Raw genomic sequence first — 21,636 nt, 5'->3', positions numbered from 1 at the left:
TGCGTGATTCTATAGCTTTGTGAGATTTTTCCTTGCTCTATTTTTTATTTATTGTATTATATTTATCTTATTGTTAATTGTTTGGATTAATATTATTTAGCATCAATAAGAATTTTTGCACCATCCATTTAATTTTACAACAATCTTAAAGGTTGATTATGGATGCACAAATTCTTGCTGCTGCTAAAGTTCTTCCAGATGTTACAAAAATTGAATCTTTTGATGGAAATAATTTTAAACGTTGGCAACAAAAGGTTCTTGCAGTTTTAGATTTTACAAAAATTTCTAGTGTTCTAACTGAGCCTAGACCGGATGAGGAATCTGAAGAACAATCCAAAGAATTAAGAGATTGGGAAATGACTAATACATTATGTGTGAATACTATATTAAATTCTTTATCTAATGAATTGTTTGATGTTTATTGCCATTTTACTATTGCTAGAGATTTATGGGATGAATTAGTTGGTAGATATGTGATTGAGGATGAGGGTACTAAGAAATTTGCTGCAAGCAATTTCTTACATTTTCAAATGACTAATGAAAAGAGTATTACTTCTCAAATTCATGAGTTTCATAACATAGTTGCTGAATTAACCAAAGAGGGTAATGGTCTACCCGAAAGTTTTATGACCCAGTGTCTTGTTGAAAAATTACCCGACTCTTGGAAGGAGTATAAACTCCATTTCAAACAAAAGAAGACTTTCATGAGTCTTCAACAAACCATAATGCATATTAAAATAGAAGAAAGGAATAGGTCTTTGGAAAAGGTTAACAAAGCTAAGGAAATTATTTTCAAAGCTAATTTAGTAGAAGAGAGATCTATTAGGCCTCCACAACACTACAAGAAATTTGACCATAAGCCCAAAAGAAAACCTTGGAATGATAAGAAAAGATTCAACACATCTCATTCTCTAATACAAAAGAAAAAGGTCATTTGTTTTGCTTGTGGCAAATCAGGTCATTATGCAGCGGCATGTAAGCAGAGGACCACCAACAACTACAAATGATCAATATAAAAAAACAAGGCAAATGTGACGGAAGTGGAAGAGATCATTGCAGCTGTCGTATCTGAAGCTAACATGACCACGGAAGTAAAAGGATGGGTGATTGATTCCGCATCTACTAGGCACATTTGTGGAAATAAAGAAGACTTATCCTCCTACACACCAATAAAGGAAAATACTGAGCGGGTAATTGTTGGAGACAATAGATCTGTGCCTGTGGTAGGCAAAAGGAAAGCTCTCTTAAAGCTGACTTCGGGTAAAACCCTTTCACTCTCCGATGTTCTACATGTTCCTCATTTTCGACACAATCTTGTTTCGGTACACTTGCTTGGTAAGGCAAGACTTAAGGTTTTATTTGATGGTGGCATTGTTACCTTAACTAAGCATGATGCATTTGTTGGTAAAGGCTATGAAGATCAAGGTCTTTTTGTATTAAATGTTGCTAATATTATTAATGAAAATTCATCTTCTTGTGCTTACTTGGTTGATTCTATTAATATTTGGCATGGTAGACTTGGACATGTAAATCTTGGGTACATCAAGAAAATGAAAGAAACTGGAATTATTAATTCACTAAGTGAAACCAATATGGATAAATGTGAAGTATGTGCTGAGACTAAAATCACTAAAAAACCTTGTAAATCTATTACAAGAGAAACTGAACTTCTTGGGTTAATACATAGTGATTTGGGTGATTTAAAGCACACAATGACTAGAGGTGGTAAAAAATATTATGTGATATTTGTTGATGATTACTCTAGATTTACTAAACTTTATTTATTAAGATCCAAAGATGAAGCCTTAGAAATGTTCATAAAATACAAAATTGAAATTGAAATTGAAAATCAAAAGAATAAAAGGATTAAAAGACTAAGGACCGATAGGGGTGGTGAATATGAGTCTAATCCTTTTAAGGAATTTTGTGAACAAAATGGCATAATACATGAAGTTACACCTCCTTATTCACCGGAATCTAATGGAGTAGCCGAAAGAAAGAATAGAACTTTGAAAGAAATGATGAATGCTATGCTTGTTAGTTCCGGGCTACCCACTAACATGTGGGGGGAAGCCATTCTTTCGGCTTGTCACATTCAAAATAAAGTGCCTCATAAGAAAACTGGTAAAACTCCTTACGAACTTTGGGAAGGTCGTAAGCCTAGTTTGAAATACCTCAAAGTGTGGGGGTGTTTGGCAAAGGTTATGCTACCTGAGTCTCAAAAGAGGAAACTTGGCTCTAGAACTTGTGATTGTGTTTTTATTGGTTATGCTTGCAATAGTTCATGTTATAGATTTCTTGTTATTAAGAGTGATGTTTTAGATTACAATACTATTATTGAATCTGAAAATGTTATTTTCTTTGAGAATGTGTTTCCTTTGAAAAATAAGGAAAAATTATTGCATGAACCTTCTTTTACTTCTAATGAAATTGTTGATGATGTGCAAGAATTGAGGAGGAGCAAGCGAGCTAGAACGGAAAGGAATTTCGGTAATGATTTTATTACTTATATTGTTGATGATGATCCGATATGTTATAATGAAGCAATCAAATCTATTGATGCACCTTTTTGGTTAGAAGCTATTAATAATGAATTAGATTCAATTATGTCTAACCATACATGGGAACTTGTTGAGTTACCTCCTAAGACCAAACCAATTGGTTGTAAGTGGGTGTTCAAGAAGAAACTCAAACCGGATGGTACAATAGATAAATACAAGGCACGCTTGGTGGCTAAAGGCTACAAGCAAAAGCAAAATATTGATTATTTTGACACTTATTCTCCGGTTACTAGAATTGCATCTATTAGAATATTGTTTGCTATTGCTTCTATTTATAAACTTGTGGTACATCAAATGGATGTCAAGACTGCCTTTTTAAATGGTGATTTAGAAGAAGAAATTTATATGGAGCAACCGAGGGACTTGTAATCCCCGGTCAAGAACACAAAGTTTGTAAATTGGTGAAATCTTTGTATGGATTAAAACAAGCTCCTAAACAATGGCATGAAAAATTTGACAAAGTGATGTTGTCTAATGCTTATTCTATTAATGGTGGAGATAAATGCATTTATAGCAAGTTTAGTAATAATGAAGGTGTCATTATTTGTTTATATGTTGATGATTTGCTTATTTTTGGAACCAACATGAATGTTGTGCATGAAGCTAAAAGATTTCTTTCATCTAATTTTGATATGAAAGACATGGGTGAAGCTAATGTTATATTGGGCATTAAAGTTCTTAGAGATAATAATTGTATTACTTTATCTCAGTCACATTATGTTGAAAAGATGCTAAAAAGATTTGAGCACTTTGATTATTCACCTATGTCTACACCATATGATTCTAAAATACATTTGGTTAAGAATCATGGTGATAGTGTTTCACAAGAGAAATATGCACAAATCATTGGTAGTTTAATGTTCTTGACAAACTGTACACGCCCTGATATTGCATATGCTGTCGGTAGATTAAGTAGATATACTCATAATCCTAGTATTGAGCATTGGGATGCAATCTCTAGATTGTTGAGATATTTAAAGGGCACAATTAATTATGGTTTGTCATATTATGGTTTTCCTGCTATATTAGAAGGATATTGTGATGCTAACTGGATTTCTGATTCAGATGAACTAAAGCCTACCAGTGGCTATGTGTTCACATTAGCAGGAGGAGCTATATCTTGGAAGTCCTCCAAACAAACTTGCATAGCAAGATCCACAATGGAGGTAGAGTTAGTTGCCTTGGAGAAGGCTGGAACTGAAGCTGAATGGCTAAGGAGCCTTTTGATTGATTTGCCTTTATATGCTAACCCAGTTCCACCTGTTTGTATTCATTGTGATTGTCAGGCTGCCATAGCTCGAGCCAAGAGCAAGATCTATAATGGGAAAAGTCGACATATCCGATTAAGGCACAATATTGTGAGGCAGCTTATTGAGACCGGTGTAATATCCATGGATTTTGTGAGGTCAGAAAGGAATTTGGCAGATCCTTTGACCAAGCCACTAGCAAGAAGGCTGGTGAGTGAAACATCGAGGGGGATAGGACTGATACCCAAATGATGACACTGTGATGGATACCCAACCTCTGTGATTGGAGATCCCATGAATGAGGTTTAATGGGAAACGAAGTCACAAGTGATCATGGTGTGGTACTGTCATTCTATGTTATTTCACTATCTTGTTGATAAGATTGTTGATGAGTCCATCCCTATGGTGTAAGACAGTACAAAGATGCAGGGTGATTAAGGATGAGTTTAAAACTCTTAATGGTTCCATAGTCCCTACCTGTTGGGATGGGGTGTACCTGCACACACTCTTGATGGATACCATCTATGTGAGTGTGGAGGTGGTGCCGCTTCCTATGAGACTTGGGTAGGTCTCTAGAGCACTCATGAAACCCAGGGGCGCATGGCCTGTATAAGGCGCCAACCCGCTGAACAACCCAATTTTTTATTTTTTGTTAATTCTTATTTATTTATTAATTTTCTTTTGGAGAAAGTTATGTGGGTGATAAGTTTGCTTACTTTATGAATTTGGTTAAAAGAGTCTAACTCTACCACAGTTCATTAAGTTCCTACTTATTTATCCTAGTTGTGGTTAAAACTTTCGGGTACCACATCGATGCATGCTTTCAATCTCCTTCTATTCTAATATTTGTAACATGTGGGGGATTGTTGTAATGTTACAAATATTGATTTTATTTACCTATTAATTTTTGACCATTCAACATAAAATATATTCATGAGTTTTGACCGTTGGGTAATAAAACCTTTTACAAGTTTTTAACTGTTGGTTTTAATTCCTTTACCCGTTGGTTTTCTTTTGTTAAAAGCATTTGTCTTCAATATTTACAATTCTTTTAGCTGTTGGCTTTAATTCTTTACCATTTGTTTTCTTAGATTATAACCCATTTGTCTTCAAGCCTTTTTGACCGTTTGATGATTTGTTGACCGTTTATCTTAAATATGTTGACCGTTGGTTTTATACATTAATCTCATGACCGTTTGTTCTTTAATACATAGATTGCATAATAATGTGTTTTAAAAGAAAAAAGTTTCCCCATGTCTATATAAGCAAGTCTTCATTTGACAAAAAATATATCATCAAAAAATATTACTTCTAGTGAGATTTCATTTTCATGCTCCAGAATTTTTTCTTTGTTACCAAAGAGAAAAATTAGAGTTATTTGCTACTCAATTTTTCATCATCTTCAACTTGAGAAAGGGTTGTTCATTTGATCTTCGTTACTTGAAAGTGCGTTCTTAACGAAGATAGACGCTATAGTCTAATCCTGGGAGGTTGCGTGTTAAGAGATCCGATCGCACCGAGTTATACACTCCGGGAGGCACGAAATCAACCTTTAAGGACAGCGCTCTTGCGTGATTCTATAGCTTTGTGAGATTTTTCCTTGCTCTATTTTATTTATTTATTGTATTATATTTATCTTATTGTTAATTGTTTGGATTAATATTATTTAGCATCAATAAGAATTTTTGCACCATCCATTTAATTTTACAACACAAATGAGCTGACCCATGAAATTACGCAACCAACACGTGCGCATATGTCTTACTCACTTCCTATTCCTAGTCCATATATAACAAAGCCGACAACCTAAACACTTGGTTTTGGTATATCCCAATACCAGGGCTCTTCTCCTCCAACTGATTGCCGGTTTTTCCCTTTTACCATGTCCTCAGTATCCCACCATATATATATATAAAAGAAAGACCACCTCAACACCATCAAATACAGAAGTAGTTGTTCATTTGCATCAGTTCAAATTAGAAAGAACAGAGCAAAAAAAAAAAAAAAAATCATGAGTTTGGGTAGCAGAGTTTGGATTGTTGTGGCAGCAAGTATTGGAGGCGTCGAGGCCTTGAAAGACCAAGGTCTTCGGAGGTGGAATTATGCACTCAGATCACAGCAACAACGTACAAAGAGCAAGATTACATCTTCTGCAGTCTCTGATAAGATCAAACGGTCAAGGGAGGAGTCAATGAGAAAAGTCATGGAGTTGAGCTGCTGGGGTCCTAGCACTGTCAAGTTTTAAATTAAATCGTATTAGTATTATGTCATCCCAATTATGAGTGAAAATATGTGCTTCTTTCGTTGCACTTTTTTTCTTTGCTTCCCACACTGCTCGCATATCACATATGGTTATGGAAGAAAATGATTTGTTCTTTAATCCACATGTCAACTTCTAATTGATCTGAGGAGAGTAGGTTGACAGTTAACAGGTTTTCCGTTAAGAGCTTGACCAAAAATTCAAGTGAATGACTTATTTGTTTTAGAGGCAAAAATTCAACGAAATTAGAAATTTGTACTCTTATTTTGTCACAAAAGTAAAATTCAGACCCTTTTGAACAATTTCCCTAAAAAATTTAGACACCAAATGTGAGTAAGTATATATTTTCATCTCTTTACATAAATCAGTGAAAAAGAAACTAGATACACAATCAACTTCCTCGCATGTATTGATTTACAGAAGAGAAATTATGCTTTAAAATTTCGAACTCTGCAGCAATAGGACTTGAAGCCTTCCAAGGAGAGAGTCTGCTTCTTTAATAATAGTGTTAATAGAAAGATTGATCCAGGAGCTGCCTGAACTCTTCCAATCTCCACGCGAATAACTCTGTATCAATGGAATCAAAACTGAGAGGTGGACTACGTTTACAATACTTGTAGTTGTAGGTATTCAAGTAATGACGCAATCTGCAAGCGTTCGCGAACAACCACAAGTTTTCTGCCAAAGCTAGCACATATGTGTACCTTAATCCCACATCGATAAGAAGCGAGACACTTTTGCTCTTTATAAAGCTCTAGTGAGACGAGATTGACTGTCGGGCTTGGTAACGTGAGCCTGTAACCTGAGTAGGGACATTATTGTGATGGGACTTTGGCCCGGCTCAGTCTGTCGGATTCTGGTTGATTCTACCTGGCCCGCCCATTCCAAGCCAAGAGTGGAGTCATGTGACTTGAGCGAAGGCCCTGGGTCACGTGCTTCCTAGAGAGGAGGGCTCTGCGTGAGGCTGGTTTCACAGAGCAGCGACTACCTCCCGCTCTTGGCAGTGGAAGGATAACGGGCCGGTGCAACCTTAATCCAAAACGGCCGGTTGGGCTGTCCCCAGATGGACCATCACTTTTTCATATTTTGTTGGTTTTTTCGCTGATCAATTGCCACTCGTCAGATTTATTTTTCTTTCGTAATTAAAAAGGGTTATTATGACATTACAACTAACAGAAAATTTCAACATAGCTCTTTTTTTTCACTTTTTCATATTTTGTTGGTTTTTTCTGATCAATTCCCACTTGTCAGATTTATTTTTTCTTTCGTAATTAAAAAGCGTTATTATGACATTACAACTAACAGAAAATTTCAACATAGCTCTTTTTTTTAAGGGTCTTGCAAACCATATTTATAAGTGAAAAGTAACATGTATTGTTATGAGTCTTTTCATATTAGGCTAACCTTATTAATTTTATGTACGATGTTTATATTATGTTAGTATACGTCGGGTTATGATATTTTTTCAATAAGAGTTGATAACTCAGCCCTATCTCTCTTATATAATGAATCCTCTATTTAAAGGAGGCTATACTATGAATAAAGACATGAAAAGAATTAATCACAAATCTTATGTTTAAAAAGTCTAGATTTAGAGCCTAATTTATCTTGTTGCGAACTTATGTTCGGAACATGTATTTATTTAAGTGATTAAAAAAGCACATGAGAAGTGCATATGCTTTAGAGAAGAGTCGTCCTCTATTTCATAAGGGTATATGTAATTTTCAAAATTCAATGTAGTTCTTACGTGCTAAGGATATATGTTTTTTCTAAACATTGATTTATAAAAAATTTCCTACAATCCTATTTTTTGGAAATTTCTGTCTTGTTTTTTCTTTTTATTGAAGACCCAACTTTAGGCACACAAGTCAATGACCGTGTTCTTTAGTTTAAAGTGGCAGTTTCCAAATCAACAGCCTCTTTCCCAGTGCTATAATTAATTAGGAGACAAAACAAAACAAAAGCACCCCTGGAATTTGGAAAACCAGTGCCACAAATCTGGGAGCTATTAAAAATCCAACCAACTCAAACCCGGTTTCTCACAAAACCACTTCCCGGCCCGTAAACCGCCAGAAAAATTCATTTCCTGCCCACTTTCTTGCTTCCCCTCTATATAATCATGGACCGATCTGTCCATCTTTACTCAGCTAGACAACCTTTGCTGAGTAATCAATTACCAAAAACTACCCCCATAAACAAAACTTTATATCCTTCTCTACCGCTCTGTGAATTTTCAGAAACGTAAACACAGAGAGAGAAGATGGGTGGAAATAAGAGGGCGTGCAAGCTGGAGATGGCATTCAAGAGCATACAGCAGAAGAGAAATGCTGTGGCAGAATCTGCAACCCAAAAGGGAAACAAGGTGTGGCCGCGCATTGGAGGGAGCGTGAGTCAGGCGCAGAGGATGAACGCCGATATTGAGAAGAGGCGGGGGAGGAGGGAAGAGAAGGCTGAGAACCTCTTTCACTTGATTTGCTGGGGACCCAATTAGTTAATTATTTTTCTCAGTATATAATTGTTCTGGGAATTATGGAGAAATTTGTAGCAATCAAGTTCAGATATGTTTGCTGCAGCAATTAGCAATGAATACTACTTTTACCTAGAAAAATAGACCTATAAACCTTTGTTATTGTCATCCAGGTTTATGTTTAATGTGTAATTATAAAGATCTATATATATATATATATATATATATATATATATAAAGATCCAATTTGTTTGAATTTCTGTCATTTATGGACGGAATGGACAACTCACAGATATACTTCGTAGAGAGCTCTGTCACAAGCATAATAAAGATCTATTTCCTTATCTACTTTTGGGAGTAGCAAGGGGACAAAATCTGACTCACATACTCAATGGGCAGTTATATGAGGCCCATAAGGTAGCTCATGGAGCCAGTAGGGGCTGATGGTGCTACTTTTATACAGTTAATTAAAATTATTAAAATATGAAATATGACGGTGCTGCTGTTCGGACAACAAAAATGATTTGAGAATATACCGTAGAACTATCTAGCTATCTAGGTCTGCTCTGCTTTTTTATTTATTTATTTTATCAAGGTATCTATGGTGTACTTATAGACCAAACAATACCTTACATTTCATGTACCTTAATATTATTATGTCAAGTTTATAATCTTTCTTGTTGTGATTTTCACAGGTTTGCTAGAAAATCAAATGGGAGTATGTTGTGTATAGGGATTGTTGAAGTTTTATTTGTATCATATGTTGTGTAAAAGTTAACGCACAAGGATTGCGAAATTTTATTTATATATTGTGTTTAAATCTGCATTCAAGTCCTTGTTAAAGCATTGGTAAATGATTAAATGTTGTATAACTTGCTTCTTCTTTTTTTTTCCTATTAATATAACTTGTATTCTTAACAAGTTATGATTTACATTTAGGGATTTTTTTTTTTTTTTTTTTAAGTAAGTATATGTAAATTAATGTATATTTAAGGTAAAATATTTTAGATTTTTCAATATGGGCTCATTTTGGAGCAATTTGGCCCAATGTGGTGTGTGTGTATATATATATAAAGCTCATAACTGAAAATTGGCCAAAAGGTCCAACTTTGAAAAAAGTGGTATAGCGGGCTGTTATATGTTTATTAACCGTTAACTGCCCAGCGGATACGGTTAGTAAAATTTAGTAACAGCTTAGGCGGTTACGGTTAGCGGTTATTAGCTAACTGCTAATTTTATGCGCTAATCGCGAATGCGGTTAGTAAAACTAGTAACCACATTTTTCACCCATTAGGTGCAGTCAGGATTCACCATACTAATCTCTAGCCACCCAGAATATTAAGCATTGAGTCGCAAACCTTCAATCTGGGTGACTGGCCCAAGAGCAAGTAGCACCCTAGGTTTCAAACATGAGACCATTGAGGAGTTTGTTAACCATTTCTCACATGTGTTTTTTATTTCTCATTTTGAATAATGCTTTTTTGTGTTCTCTAACTTTCAACATAGCTTTATTATTATTATTATTATTATTTTATTATCTATACAAACTAGAACCTCCAAAATGTATTAATATCTTAAATGAAATACAACAATACACAAGTAATACACACAAATTTGTCTCTGCAAGCCTTCATTCAGCGACTCAAGTCTTTGTGAACAACTTTAACTTGCACCTTTGGACTAACCTACTAACTTGTTCATGATTAAGTAAGTAAGTCGCCAACAAAACTTAGCTCATACAATGAGCTTGATTTAATTGAAAATAATATATATAAAAAAAAAAAGGAACGGTTTTCAAAATGTTTTGAAGAAGTATCATCACTTTGAATAGAACAAAAAAAAAAGTAGCCTCCAAAATTTTAAAATCATTCCCTATATTTTATGCTTTTCTATGTAATTACCCCTCCAAAATTAACTCTTTACTCCCAAAAGTCTTTGTCTTTATTTTTTTTTGAAGTTTTATCCCCCTTTATTATAAGGACTCTCCCGAAATGTAATTAGTATTTTTTGGGAAAAGTGTAATAGTTAATTAGTTTCGGACCATAATTTACTTGCAAATAGAACAATGGCATCCCTTCTATTTGGAATAAAAGCTGCCATTTATTTACACTTACACCCAAATGAAAACTATCCATTATTTTTTTTTTTTTTACATGTCCACGCAAGGGAAGAGGGAGAAGGGATTCGAACTAGTGACCTCCGCTTCATAAGGCGTAGTTCACAACCGATTGAGCTACTCATTGAGGACAAAACTATCCATCCTACTAGATGACATAAAGCTGGATTAAAAAAACATGCAAGAGGCACCATCCAGCCTCTAGATACGAATGGCGTTGCTTTCATTGTTTTTTTGTTTTTATCAAATAAGGATCAGCCGTTGATTTTTCAAAGCAACCTTTTTGTTCCAAGTTTCTCAAAGACATACATACTCCTATGTTTTTACATTTCAAGTTTGACTTTGGTAATTGCTTTCTTTATTAGGCCCAAGTGCTCAACCTAATTTTCACTTATATATAATTATTATAATGGGATCGTAAAAATAAACTTTTGAATTAATGATGAGTAATTTTAAGTGTCTTATTAAGAATGGTGTGACTATTAAAATTACAATTAGACTTGCGATTGATCATTATTAAATTTTAATCAAAGAGTAATTTTAATAGCCACATTATTCTCAGTAAAACACAAATAAGCCACCTAAAATTACTCATCACCGACACATTATCAATTTATCATAATTATATAAGAATCGTATAAAAATTTATTAAATGTTATTTTTCAATTTTTACTACTGCCACGTGGAAAAATCTGTTTAAAAACACAATTCGTGTCAAATCCACTGATTCCCACAGGGAATGTCACCATTCACCTAATTAATTCCTACCTTCCCAACCAAACCTTACCAAGAAACCTGGCCGACTACTGTAAATGACCGTACAACACACCTACCTAATCTGCGTAAACATCATTAAAACACCCCCCACCCCCGCCCTGCGACTCAGGGAAGAATGCCCTTCCATCTTCTACCCAATCCATCTACTCCTCAATAAATTAACACCGCTGCCGTTATGATGTCTTTCACGCTCCAAGAATAGCGCGTGATATCACACATTCACTTAAATACGTTGACGTCAAGCGTACAGCGTACTGATTGGATGTTCATAGACGCGCCAATACGAGAGTCCGTAAGTTTACTGCATCGTGTTTCAACTTTCAAGCAGTCTCCGCACGTACGCGGATCGATGACTGTACATATATCAATTACTCGCCCTTAACAACTTACTTAATGACTTGCAAGTCCCAAAGTACAATCCGGAACGACATGTTAAATGGTACCATACACAGGAAGGCAACCGCACGGACGTCAAATATAAGTCAATTCCAGTAGAATCCTCCTCTAAAATCCGGCTTCTTTGTGCCAACTCTTGGAACTTTTCCATTTCCGTCTTCAACCCTCGAGTCCACAATCGGCAAAAGGCTTTCTCAAGGAGGAAAATTTGAGAGAAACTATAAAAGTTTTGGAAATTTAATTTTTTCATGCGCTAAAACCAATATCCACCAATTGCAGCTTGCCACGTGCTAGGTTGTGGCGAGACCATGGCCGTAGCGGACCACCACAACAAATCACACTCCGACATGAAGCTATTCCGGCTCTGCACGTTTTGGCAATCCGGGAATACGTCGTCGTCTTCGTCGTCCACGCAAAACCTCACTCATAGTAGCCTCGGGAGCCAGAGCAACCGACACCTGGAGGCCCCTAATTCGAAGCCGTCACCCAAAACGGTGTCGTCCGTGGCGCGATCGCTGCTACCGCCTCGGCGTAGGCTAAGACTCGACCCTGCCAGCAACCTCTACTTCCCAAGTAGGTCGTCGTCTCTTCAACCTCTTGAGTTTGACCTTTTTTGGTCAATCCGAAGAAGTTGCTGTTGCGTGATTCGCGTAATTAGATTGCGGATTAGAGTATTGTATTTCATATATTTGGTCGCCGTAATCCTGACCAAATCTACAATAGAATATTTAGCTTAACTAGAAAGAATTCTCTGGTAAAGTGAAAAGTACTTCTCCAAAATTGGCTTTTTTCAACGGTTTTGAAGTTTCGAGCAATAAGAAAAGACGATAAATGCTTTCTATTAGTTTCATATCATTGCCTTATATATGTGTTTGTTTTGTGCATTGTGAAGATGAGCCAGGTAAACAAGTGAAGAGCGCGATCAGGTTGAAGAACACTAGCAGGTCTCATGTAGCTTTTAAGGTATTTGGTTTCTTCTCTGTTCTTGTCTTTTTTGAAGTCTTTTCATGATTCACTTCATGGGTTGTTGATAGTTTGTAGCATTAGTTTTTTATATACTTTAAATGTCGATTCTGCATTTCGAAGATCCACCTAATGTGTTTGTTTGTTTGTCCTGCTTTAGTTTCAAACAACAGCACCAAAGAGCTGTTATATGAGGCCTCCTGGCGGTATCCTTGCTCCTGGAGAAAGTATTATTGCAACTGGTATTACTCTTGTGCTTAGAATGTTGGGATTTGAATTTTGTATTGGGAGGGGGAAAGTGGGGTTGGATGGGGATTATTGTATACTCGCCAATGTATTATCTTTCTGACATACTCTCTTCTGAATCTGAGTGGACAGTTTTCAAGTTTGTGGAGCATACTGAGAACAATGAAAAACAATTGGACCAGAAGAGCAAGATTAAGTTCAAGATCATGAGTCTGAAGGTGAAAGGAGGAATGGAATATGTACCTGAGCTGGTAAGATGTATGGCCTCTGGTTGCAATAATGCTAATTTCTCAGCTAGTTTGTGGATTTGAAACATATTGATGGATGAGAAACCCAAGGAAATAATTAAGGAAACAAAATGTATTATGTGGTATTTGGTAAGGTTGAAAATACAGTAGTCATAATTCTTTCAATATAATTTTTGTGGAGTTTGTGATTTCTTGTGCTCTAAATGGTTAGCCTACTCAAAGTTTCTCATATCTGTCCTATGTGGAGCTAATATCATAGTTATTGTCGGTAGTTAAAAACTCAATTTACTGGGTGCACCTTTGTGGTTTGTCCTTTATCATTATTAAAGGGAAAATCAAGCAAAGGTTCATTTATGCTGTATCATATGTTCTTCATGGATGCAACTGCTAATACAGTTTCTAGTTTGTCATTTTGTTTTTAATGACCCTTTGTGGATCCTCCTTTATGCACAAATTTTATTGCTTTTCTATATGGAATTCATTGCATCTGTAAATTCTACATTTCATTTGGATATATGTATCAGTGGTTCTAGTTTTGTTTTTATTAGTTTTAGGCAGTGTGAAGCCAAAAAGTGTAATTTGACCTATTAGCATACAGTTTAATGAACAAAAGGATCAAATATTTTCTCAGCCAGTTTGAGCAGTAGGATTTAACCTAAATACAATTGCTGTAGTTGTACTAAAATTGAGGTAACAGTTCTAAATACATATATTGCTTTATCTCCCGCTACTTTTGAATTTTTGGCTTTCAGGATATTGGCTGGTGCTGACCCTAATATTTGTTGTATAACCTTTTTCTCACAGTTTGATGAACAAAAGGATCAAGTAACTGTTGAGCGAATCTTGCGGGTTGTATTTTTAGACATGGAGCGCCCTAGTTCTGTAAGTTGAAAAGTTAGATTAGTTTTGATAGTTGCTGTATCTGTTGTGAACAAATGTCATAGGGTAACGTTTTGTGTGTGTGTTTTCTCCTTTTTCATAGGCTTTGGAAAAACTGAAGCGTCAATTAGCCGAAGCCGAGGCTGCGCTTGAAGCACGCAAGAAACCTCCTGTAGACACCGGTCCTCGGGTTGTTGGGGAAGGGCTTGTAATAGATGAATGGGTACGTATCTCATGCCCGTTCCCGTTCGGACATGAATGCTCTTAAATTTGTTCTTATTACACTCCTTGTTTTATCCCTGTTACCGTTATCTTTTTCAGAAAGAGCGAAGGGAGAAATACTTGGCTAGACAACAGGTTGAAGCAATAGACTCAGCATAGTGTGTGATTTGCTCCTGCTGCATCTGCTTTTGCTGCATCATTGCACCCATCACTAACTTGGTATCTGTTGTGCGAAGATCAACGGATGGGATGGCAAGTACAGGGCTTCACGTGGAGAAAAACAACTCATTTTGTCACGACTATACTTGAGATGAGCCGTGTGAGGGTAAATATACCTGATTTTGGACTGAGCCTTTCTACTTGTAGATGGTGGTTTTTTCTTTGTATGAAAATAAATGCTTGTAAATCTTTGTGACTAGGGTGCCCTGTCTATGTCAGGCTAGTCTTTGTTTCTTTTGATTGATATTGTATTAATAAACTCATGGGTTTCCTTGGAATGTAATGTAGTGTCTTATCTTATGCTTCTTGTTGGACATCTTGATATGTGCCCTTGTGCCAAAGTTATTATTTAATGCCCTTGGCTGACGTCATTTATTCCCTACTTGATTAGACAAAACAAAAGATAAGCTCTCTACCCTCCTTCAAGGGGCTGCTAAGTTTTTGCTATGAATTTTCTTTAGAAGTTGAAAATGAGATTGCCGGGAGCTCATTTGGACTTGAAGATCATGTCATCAAACTGAAATCCCAAGCTCTCATGCATGAGTTGGCTTTGGGCCGTATGACATACAAGAAAAACTACTTCAAGGTACTCTGGATGCAAATCCTTGGAGGAGAGTAGGGCCCCTGATGAATCTTAACTGTCACTCTGTAGGAGTAGATGATTGGTTAATTTTAACTGGGATTAGTGACAGATGGGGCTGGTAATGTTTGATATATCCCCCCATTCCGGCACAAATTTACCGTAATAGAATTTGGGTCAAAACGGTTTCGCTAGGTTAGATATGATTAATAAATTGGTCAAATTCGTGTCAAGCCACAATTATTGATTTCCAAATTGATTTTGTGAATGTGTATAGTTGATATAATTTATGCTCTTAAAATATAAAATTATGTTAATCGGGTCAACTCAACCCATTTATATTAAAATGGTTGAAATGGGTCGCGTTTGTATCAACCCAACATGATCTATATCATCCAAACCATCAATATTAAGGCCAATCGGGAGGCATGCACTTGAATATAATAGACATTGAATAAAAGGCCAACAAATACAAACATATGGGTAAAAGTTTCTCACTCACATCTCTCCTCCACATAATAATATACGAAGAAATTCAGTTCCAAATCTGAAATGGACTAGATAGTGATGCAACTCTTTCTCTCTCTCCCTCTCTCTTTTTCTCTCCGTCTGCTAAACATAAAATCCAGCCAGTAAATATAAGAAAGAAAGAAAACAAAAACACAAGAACCAAAAGAACAGGAAAGAAAACAAGAAACCAACATCCTAAAACAGAGCACATCCTGTACATATAATTGCCTAATCGAGAGCTATATTGTGTCTCATATGTCATCCGGCAACAGAAAATTCTGCGAACCAAAAATTTGATGAGAGCTGTTTTGAACGAAGACGGCTACCCAACAGTTGCTGCCATGGAATCCTTCCCACAGGGAGAAGTTAACAGTCCCCTTTATCGCCTTCTTGGCAGAGATGTCTTTGACAGTGCAGAGCTTTTCGAGTTTTCGAACGACGAAGTCGTTGGAAAGAACTCGGCCTTTGTTCTCCCCCTTGGGGCAGTCAGTCACCAAGCCGCTTTCATACAATGCCACCATGACATTGGCGCCATGATTATCCACCTTCGTCCTTAGACTTCCTGCTAGGGAAACTTGAAGGGAGTCTGGCGAAGCCCTTTGGAAGCTTGCCTGTTCAAATTCAGTTTTGCTTGCAAGTCAAGGTTTCATACTTCAAAAAAGATAAATCAATTTTCTATTGAAAGCTTCATTTTGTTTATGCATATATAGATTAGCATGAAAATGTTTTACCTCTTATCTTAAAAATGTATGCTTAAAGAAAATGGTAGAGTTAATCATTTAAGTTAGGAGAATTTCATTTACGACTCCTGAATTACCACACATTTTAAAAAGGCCCACAAAATTTCAAAAACTCTCAATTTGATGTAATGTACCCCTTCATCAGATTTTAAATTTTAAAAGTAATAAAATGGCTTATATACCTCTGACTTTTTTTTAAAAAATAAAAAATAAAAAATCAAAGGGTAATTTGGTCTTTTAGCCATTTCTGTTAGGGTTAACGACTAAATCTGATAGAAGGGTCAACTGAATCAAATTAAAAGTTTAAGGGGTTAAATTGAGAATTTTTGAAATTTGGAGGGGTCTTCTCAAAATACGTGATAGTTTAAGGGTCTAAAGTAAAGTTCTCCCTTTAAATTAATATTCTAACACTCTTCCCTCGTGTGTGAGCTCAAATTCTTCTCAATACGTAGAATATTTAACTGAAATAGAAGATAAATGACAGGGACAATATTCAAACTTAGGATCTTTAATATGATACCATATTAAATTACTAATTATTTTATAAGCTTAAATTTAGAAGTATTAATAAATTTAATTATTTAAATTAATATTTTAACATTGAATATTGATGTGACAATAGTTACATGTGCTTATGTAATCATGCTGCAATCATGTAATTATAATATATCTTAAAAGGCAGCTAATATCCACCCACTCATGGATGTGACTATTACGTGTCAATTTAATAAATTAAATGAAAAGAAATTTCTCCGACCTATTAACAGGTGGCTTTCCCGACTAGGTGAGAAAGTAACTTTCAAACTTTGGTGAGTCATCATCAACATTTGATTCAGATCTACCAAGAAAGCGAAATACAGGTAAGGGGAAAGGATTGTTTGAGGCTCAAACCCCACCAGCCTACCTAAAATTGCATACCACCTACGCAAGTGAAGTGCCACAGCTGGAAAATTCTTCCATCTAATATGTTGTCACCCAACCCAATTTGACCACCCAATATATTCTGATTAATTATTTCATACGTTTTTATGAGATAATATCAATCACCCTGTAAATAAAATTGCTAAGAAATGTACTCTTATTTATTAATTTAGATTTTTTGAATTAATGTTTCAGAGATCAATCATGAAGTGTAAGGACATCATGAGTATGCTCACAAATTTAAATAAAGATAACAAATGTGAAAAACAAATACATACTATGTCTGATGAGAAAAAGGGCAATTTTGTGACATTGGGTTAATAATTTCTATACGACTGTTATATAATTGAGATGACGTGATAATTATGAAAATCAGCTCTTGAAAGTGTCATATTATTCTAGTTGTATGACAGTCATATAATAGTCTACTAAATAACATTACTCATTTCTCTATATACCACTTATAATACAACCCACTTGCAAGTATGCTAACGAAAGAGTGTTGTGTTGTTATGGATATTAAAATTTTACAATAAATAGATTTACAAACTAATGTGACAATCCATGATTGTTAAAATAATTAAACAAAAAAATTGACTTCCCAACTCAACAATATACTTTTAATCATTTTACTAATTAGGAACTATCACATCATCAATTTATAAAAAAATTATAATAAAAGTGTTAATATTCCAATAATTTTCATAATTAAATTTATAAAATCATAATTAGTATAATTAGCGGTTAAATTGTTAACCATATAATCTTAATCATTTCTACTACTACATCAATTTATCAATTTATAAAATAAAAGAAATAAAAAATTGTATTAATAGCCAGGGTATATTAATAGCCAATCATATTTTCAATAAATAAATCCACAAAAACATAAAAGAGCAACACTAACCTGGAACGTGGGAGCAGGGAACCTCGGTGCGTCCTTAATCGCCGCCAAGAGAGCATTCTCATCATTCCCAACGCATTGGGCTCTACCCTGGACCACCACCTGGGGCGTGAACATGGTGTCGAGTTTGAGGGCCTCCACGTAGGCCTTTTGTCTGACGGTCCACTGGCTCGACCCGAATGGGTCTTTCCAGCCCATGTAGTCCCAGTAGTCCACATGAAAGGCGAGCACCACCACCGGCGGCAGCTCCTGGCCGTCGAAGTCCCCCCTCCCCAGCCTCGACAACACCATCTCCGCCGCGGGCGACGTGGCGCAACCCTGCGACGAGAACAGCTCCACCAGCACAGCCCCGCCGCGCCGATCCTCCTCCGCCGCCACGTCAGCCGTCACGCTGCTCCGCTCCCCGGACGAGCACTTGTTCGAGGCACCTCCTTTGCCGAAGCAGGCGAATAAGCGACGCGGCATTTTGTGTCGTGGCGGCGAGAGAGAACCCAAATGCGTTTCGTATACAGAGGAATGTAAATTGGGGAGAGAGAAATGTGAAAAAAGATTGATCAAAGAAAGAGAAGTGAATGCAGTATTAGGAGAATACGAGAAAGGATGATGGGGAGAGAAAGGTGGCTAAGAAGATGCTGGGGAGGCTTCAAGTTTTAGGCTTTTTTGAATGCTTCGTATTTTCATATTTCTTTTTTTGGTATTTTTGTCTGATTTGTTGATTTTTCGGGAGGGAGAAAGAAAGGACACGACAAGTGTTGCGGCTGGCTTGCTTGGAGTTGGGGACCGTTGCGTGGCCGACACGGATTGTATTGTCGGTGCCACGTTGTTTGTCAGAAGTGGGTTGGATGTCAGTGAGGATCAGCAATACCAACCGCCACCATCGCCACCACATTTTACGTGGAGGGGTTTGACAAGGAATCCCAACTATAAATAAATAAATAGAGGAAATAGAAAAAGAACCCTCCGGCCACGTTATAGTGAAAGATCTTTATGATAGTGATATGAATATTGAATAGAGATCTTTACTTTAGTACCAAATCCTTGTTGTCAATTGATTAGAAAAAAGAGAAAAAAAAAAAAAAGAAGGTTCCCCTTGCCCCCAAATCGAACCACTTTTCCTTTATCGTTCAACCAAAGAGAGAAACAAGCTATGACCAGCTATGTTGTGGAAACAATCTGTAACATATATTTCAAAAGCTTTGTTACCACTATACAAGTATATATATTCTTTTATCATTGTGAAAGCAAATCTCAAATTGGGGTAAATTGAATAACGAGTGACCAATTGCCCATCTACTTTATAAATAAGATCCATTGCAATCGGGACTATAGGGCGCATGTAGTTGTTCATCATCTGCCGTTCAACAACATCCTTCAATGACCCGCACAATTGAGAAGTCGTCTTGGTGGGCCTCTCTTTACCAGATGGCCCGTAGTAACGAGTCCATGGATTTTGGGCTCTTCTTATTTATGGCCCAAATACGGGTCCTTTAAAATTGACCCTCAACAAAGTTCAAAAGAAAAACCAGTTTGGCCGAAATCTGCCACCAACAAATTTCAGCATAGAAGACAATAATAATCTTTGTAGAGTTTAATAAAGAAAGGCTTGTAATCCCATGAATGACGCACTCCATATCTAGCTACGTACTCTAAAGTGGCTCTTTAACTTTGACCTTCTTTTACATTGGCTTGTTATGAACAAACTCGTTTGATCTCTGAAACTTCAGCTCTGATGAACTCACCAACCAAACCCCAAGGAGAGAAGCAAAAAAATTTTAAGCTCAAGAAAGATATACGTGACACCCTAAAAGTTAGTCACATATTATGAAGACGAATTACCCATATGTATCTGGGTTGATTACAAAGGCAGCTAATGTGTGATAATTTGCTTATTGATTCTTTACTATGTGAGACTGAGATTTATAAATGATTATTGAGAGTTTCAATTTCAACTTGACTAGTCATTGTAGAGTGAGTCCATGTAAAGCTAATGCTTTCTCTAGGTCGTTGCAAAATAGTCTTAAAGCAACCTAGTTACACCATGTGACGTTGAAGCATTGCTTGACATGGTTCTAATAGGACATTAAGGGTTTGAATGTAGAAGATTATGACACCGAAAAAAAAAATTGTCTCACATTGAATTGTCCATATGGAATGAGTGGATTATAGATGAGTTTTTTACTAGGTAAAAGTTGGCTTAATTTATAAATAATTATAAAAAGCTCTAATTACAACTTGACTAGTCTTTTTGGAGTGATAATTCATATGTAGCTATCATTTTCTGTGAATTATTATAGTATATGACTATACGCTTTCTCTCTAGATTTTTCAGGATTCCACTCTTTTATCTCTAACTTAAAAAAAATCATGTAAGACATAGTGCTTATAAGTACGGCAATAATTAGATTTAAATAAGCAATCCTAATTAAAATTCTCATAACCTCGCTCAAACAACGGTTGAGCAAAGGTCAAGTGAAATTTTTGGTTTTACATGGAACTTGCATGCTCGAGCAAGATCGAGGGAATAGTCATAAAATGCAAATCTTAAACAAAGTTTCGAATTAAACTCACTCTAACTCAACATGTATCTATTGCAATTCAAATGACCACTAAGGGTGGTAGTTCAATGGTAGTATTAAGGGAATTTTCATGAGGTTGAACATGTACTAGGGCCTGAGTTTGATTCTCGTAATGAAAATCCCTTAACCTATTAGTATTAGCCACCTTGAGTCCCATTGATGTCCTGGTGGGGCAGGTGTTAAGTTATGACTCGGTTGGCCTTGAGGAAGCGTCTGCGGTTCCCACCATTTAGGCTCCTCTTGAGCGGCGCCCCACGGGTGGGTGTTACTATGGTTACGCCCAACTAAGATAGCTACAATTGGCCTTCCTCTCCAACCTTTTTATCTAGGGAAAAAAAAAAAAATAATGACCTACATGTACACCCTATGACTTGCCAACTCAAAATACCCTAAAAATACATTTCCATCTCTTTCTTTCCAGACAAAACATAAACAGCGTACACTATCATATGGTGTACTAAACACTTGACCCATTATTCATCTATTTCTGCCGCATGGCCACGATTTAAACTGGCCCCACAAAGCCTTCTTTGAAGTCGATTAATTACCAAGATTCCTGTTGTTAATTAAAGGGTTAAATACTCCAAACCCCACTGGGGTTTGGTAACTTTATTTTTTTCTCCTTGGGGTTTCATTTTTATCATAGGAGGTCCCTGTGGTTTTGATAAGTGACCAAATTAGTCCATCCGTTAGTTGACAGTTAGTTGACCGTTAGGACTGACACGTGGACCAATCAGACGTCGACACGTGGCACATATATTAATTTTAAAAAAAAAATTTTAAAAAAATTATATATATATATAT

General features: G+C 36.2%; 2 protein-coding genes across 2 annotated transcripts; one reads left to right on the top strand and one right to left on the bottom strand.

Moving 5' to 3' along the window:
- Positions 1 to 11,881: 11,881 nt before the first annotated feature.
- LOC132174705 (vesicle-associated protein 4-1-like) lies at positions 11,882 to 14,901 on the top strand. Its single transcript, XM_059586348.1, has 7 exons — positions 11,882 to 12,397; positions 12,717 to 12,787; positions 12,948 to 13,029; positions 13,166 to 13,284; positions 14,086 to 14,163; positions 14,264 to 14,383; positions 14,482 to 14,901. The coding sequence occupies exons 1-7, from the start codon at positions 12,133 to 12,135 to the stop codon at positions 14,539 to 14,541; spliced, it is 795 nt and encodes a 264-aa protein (XP_059442331.1). The 5' UTR covers positions 11,882 to 12,132; the 3' UTR covers positions 14,542 to 14,901.
- Positions 14,902 to 15,615: 714 nt separating this feature from the next.
- Positions 15,616 to 18,955, bottom strand: LOC132175615 (uncharacterized). Its single transcript, XM_059587614.1, has 2 exons — positions 18,260 to 18,955; positions 15,616 to 16,302 (listed from the first exon to the last, which is right to left on the bottom strand). The coding sequence occupies exons 1-2, from the start codon at positions 18,719 to 18,721 to the stop codon at positions 15,943 to 15,945; spliced, it is 822 nt and encodes a 273-aa protein (XP_059443597.1). The 5' UTR covers positions 18,722 to 18,955; the 3' UTR covers positions 15,616 to 15,942.
- Positions 18,956 to 21,636: the final 2,681 nt, after the last annotated feature.

The sequence above is a fragment of the Corylus avellana genome, chromosome ca3 (assembly GCF_901000735.1).
Source record: "Corylus avellana chromosome ca3, CavTom2PMs-1.0".
Classification (NCBI taxonomy): Eukaryota; Viridiplantae; Streptophyta; class Magnoliopsida; order Fagales; family Betulaceae; genus Corylus; species Corylus avellana.
Note: the sequence above shows the minus strand (reverse complement) of the source record. Positions and strands in the feature narration are given on the sequence as shown.

Coding starts and splice junctions, on each gene's coding strand:
- LOC132174705 (XM_059586348.1), top strand. CDS start 12,133: ATGGCCGTAGCGGACCACCACAACAAATCACACTCCGACATGAAGCTA. Junction 13,030..13,165: donor AGAAAGTATTATTGCAACTG/GTATTACTCTTG, acceptor CTGAGTGGACAG/TTTTCAAGTTTGTGGAGCAT. Junction 14,384..14,481: donor GGCTTGTAATAGATGAATGG/GTACGTATCTCA, acceptor TATCTTTTTCAG/AAAGAGCGAAGGGAGAAATA.
- LOC132175615 (XM_059587614.1), bottom strand. CDS start 18,721: ATGCCGCGTCGCTTATTCGCCTGCTTCGGCAAAGGAGGTGCCTCGAAC. Junction 16,303..18,259: donor TCCCTGCTCCCACGTTCCAG/GTTAGTGTTGCT, acceptor GAATTTGAACAG/GCAAGCTTCCAAAGGGCTTC.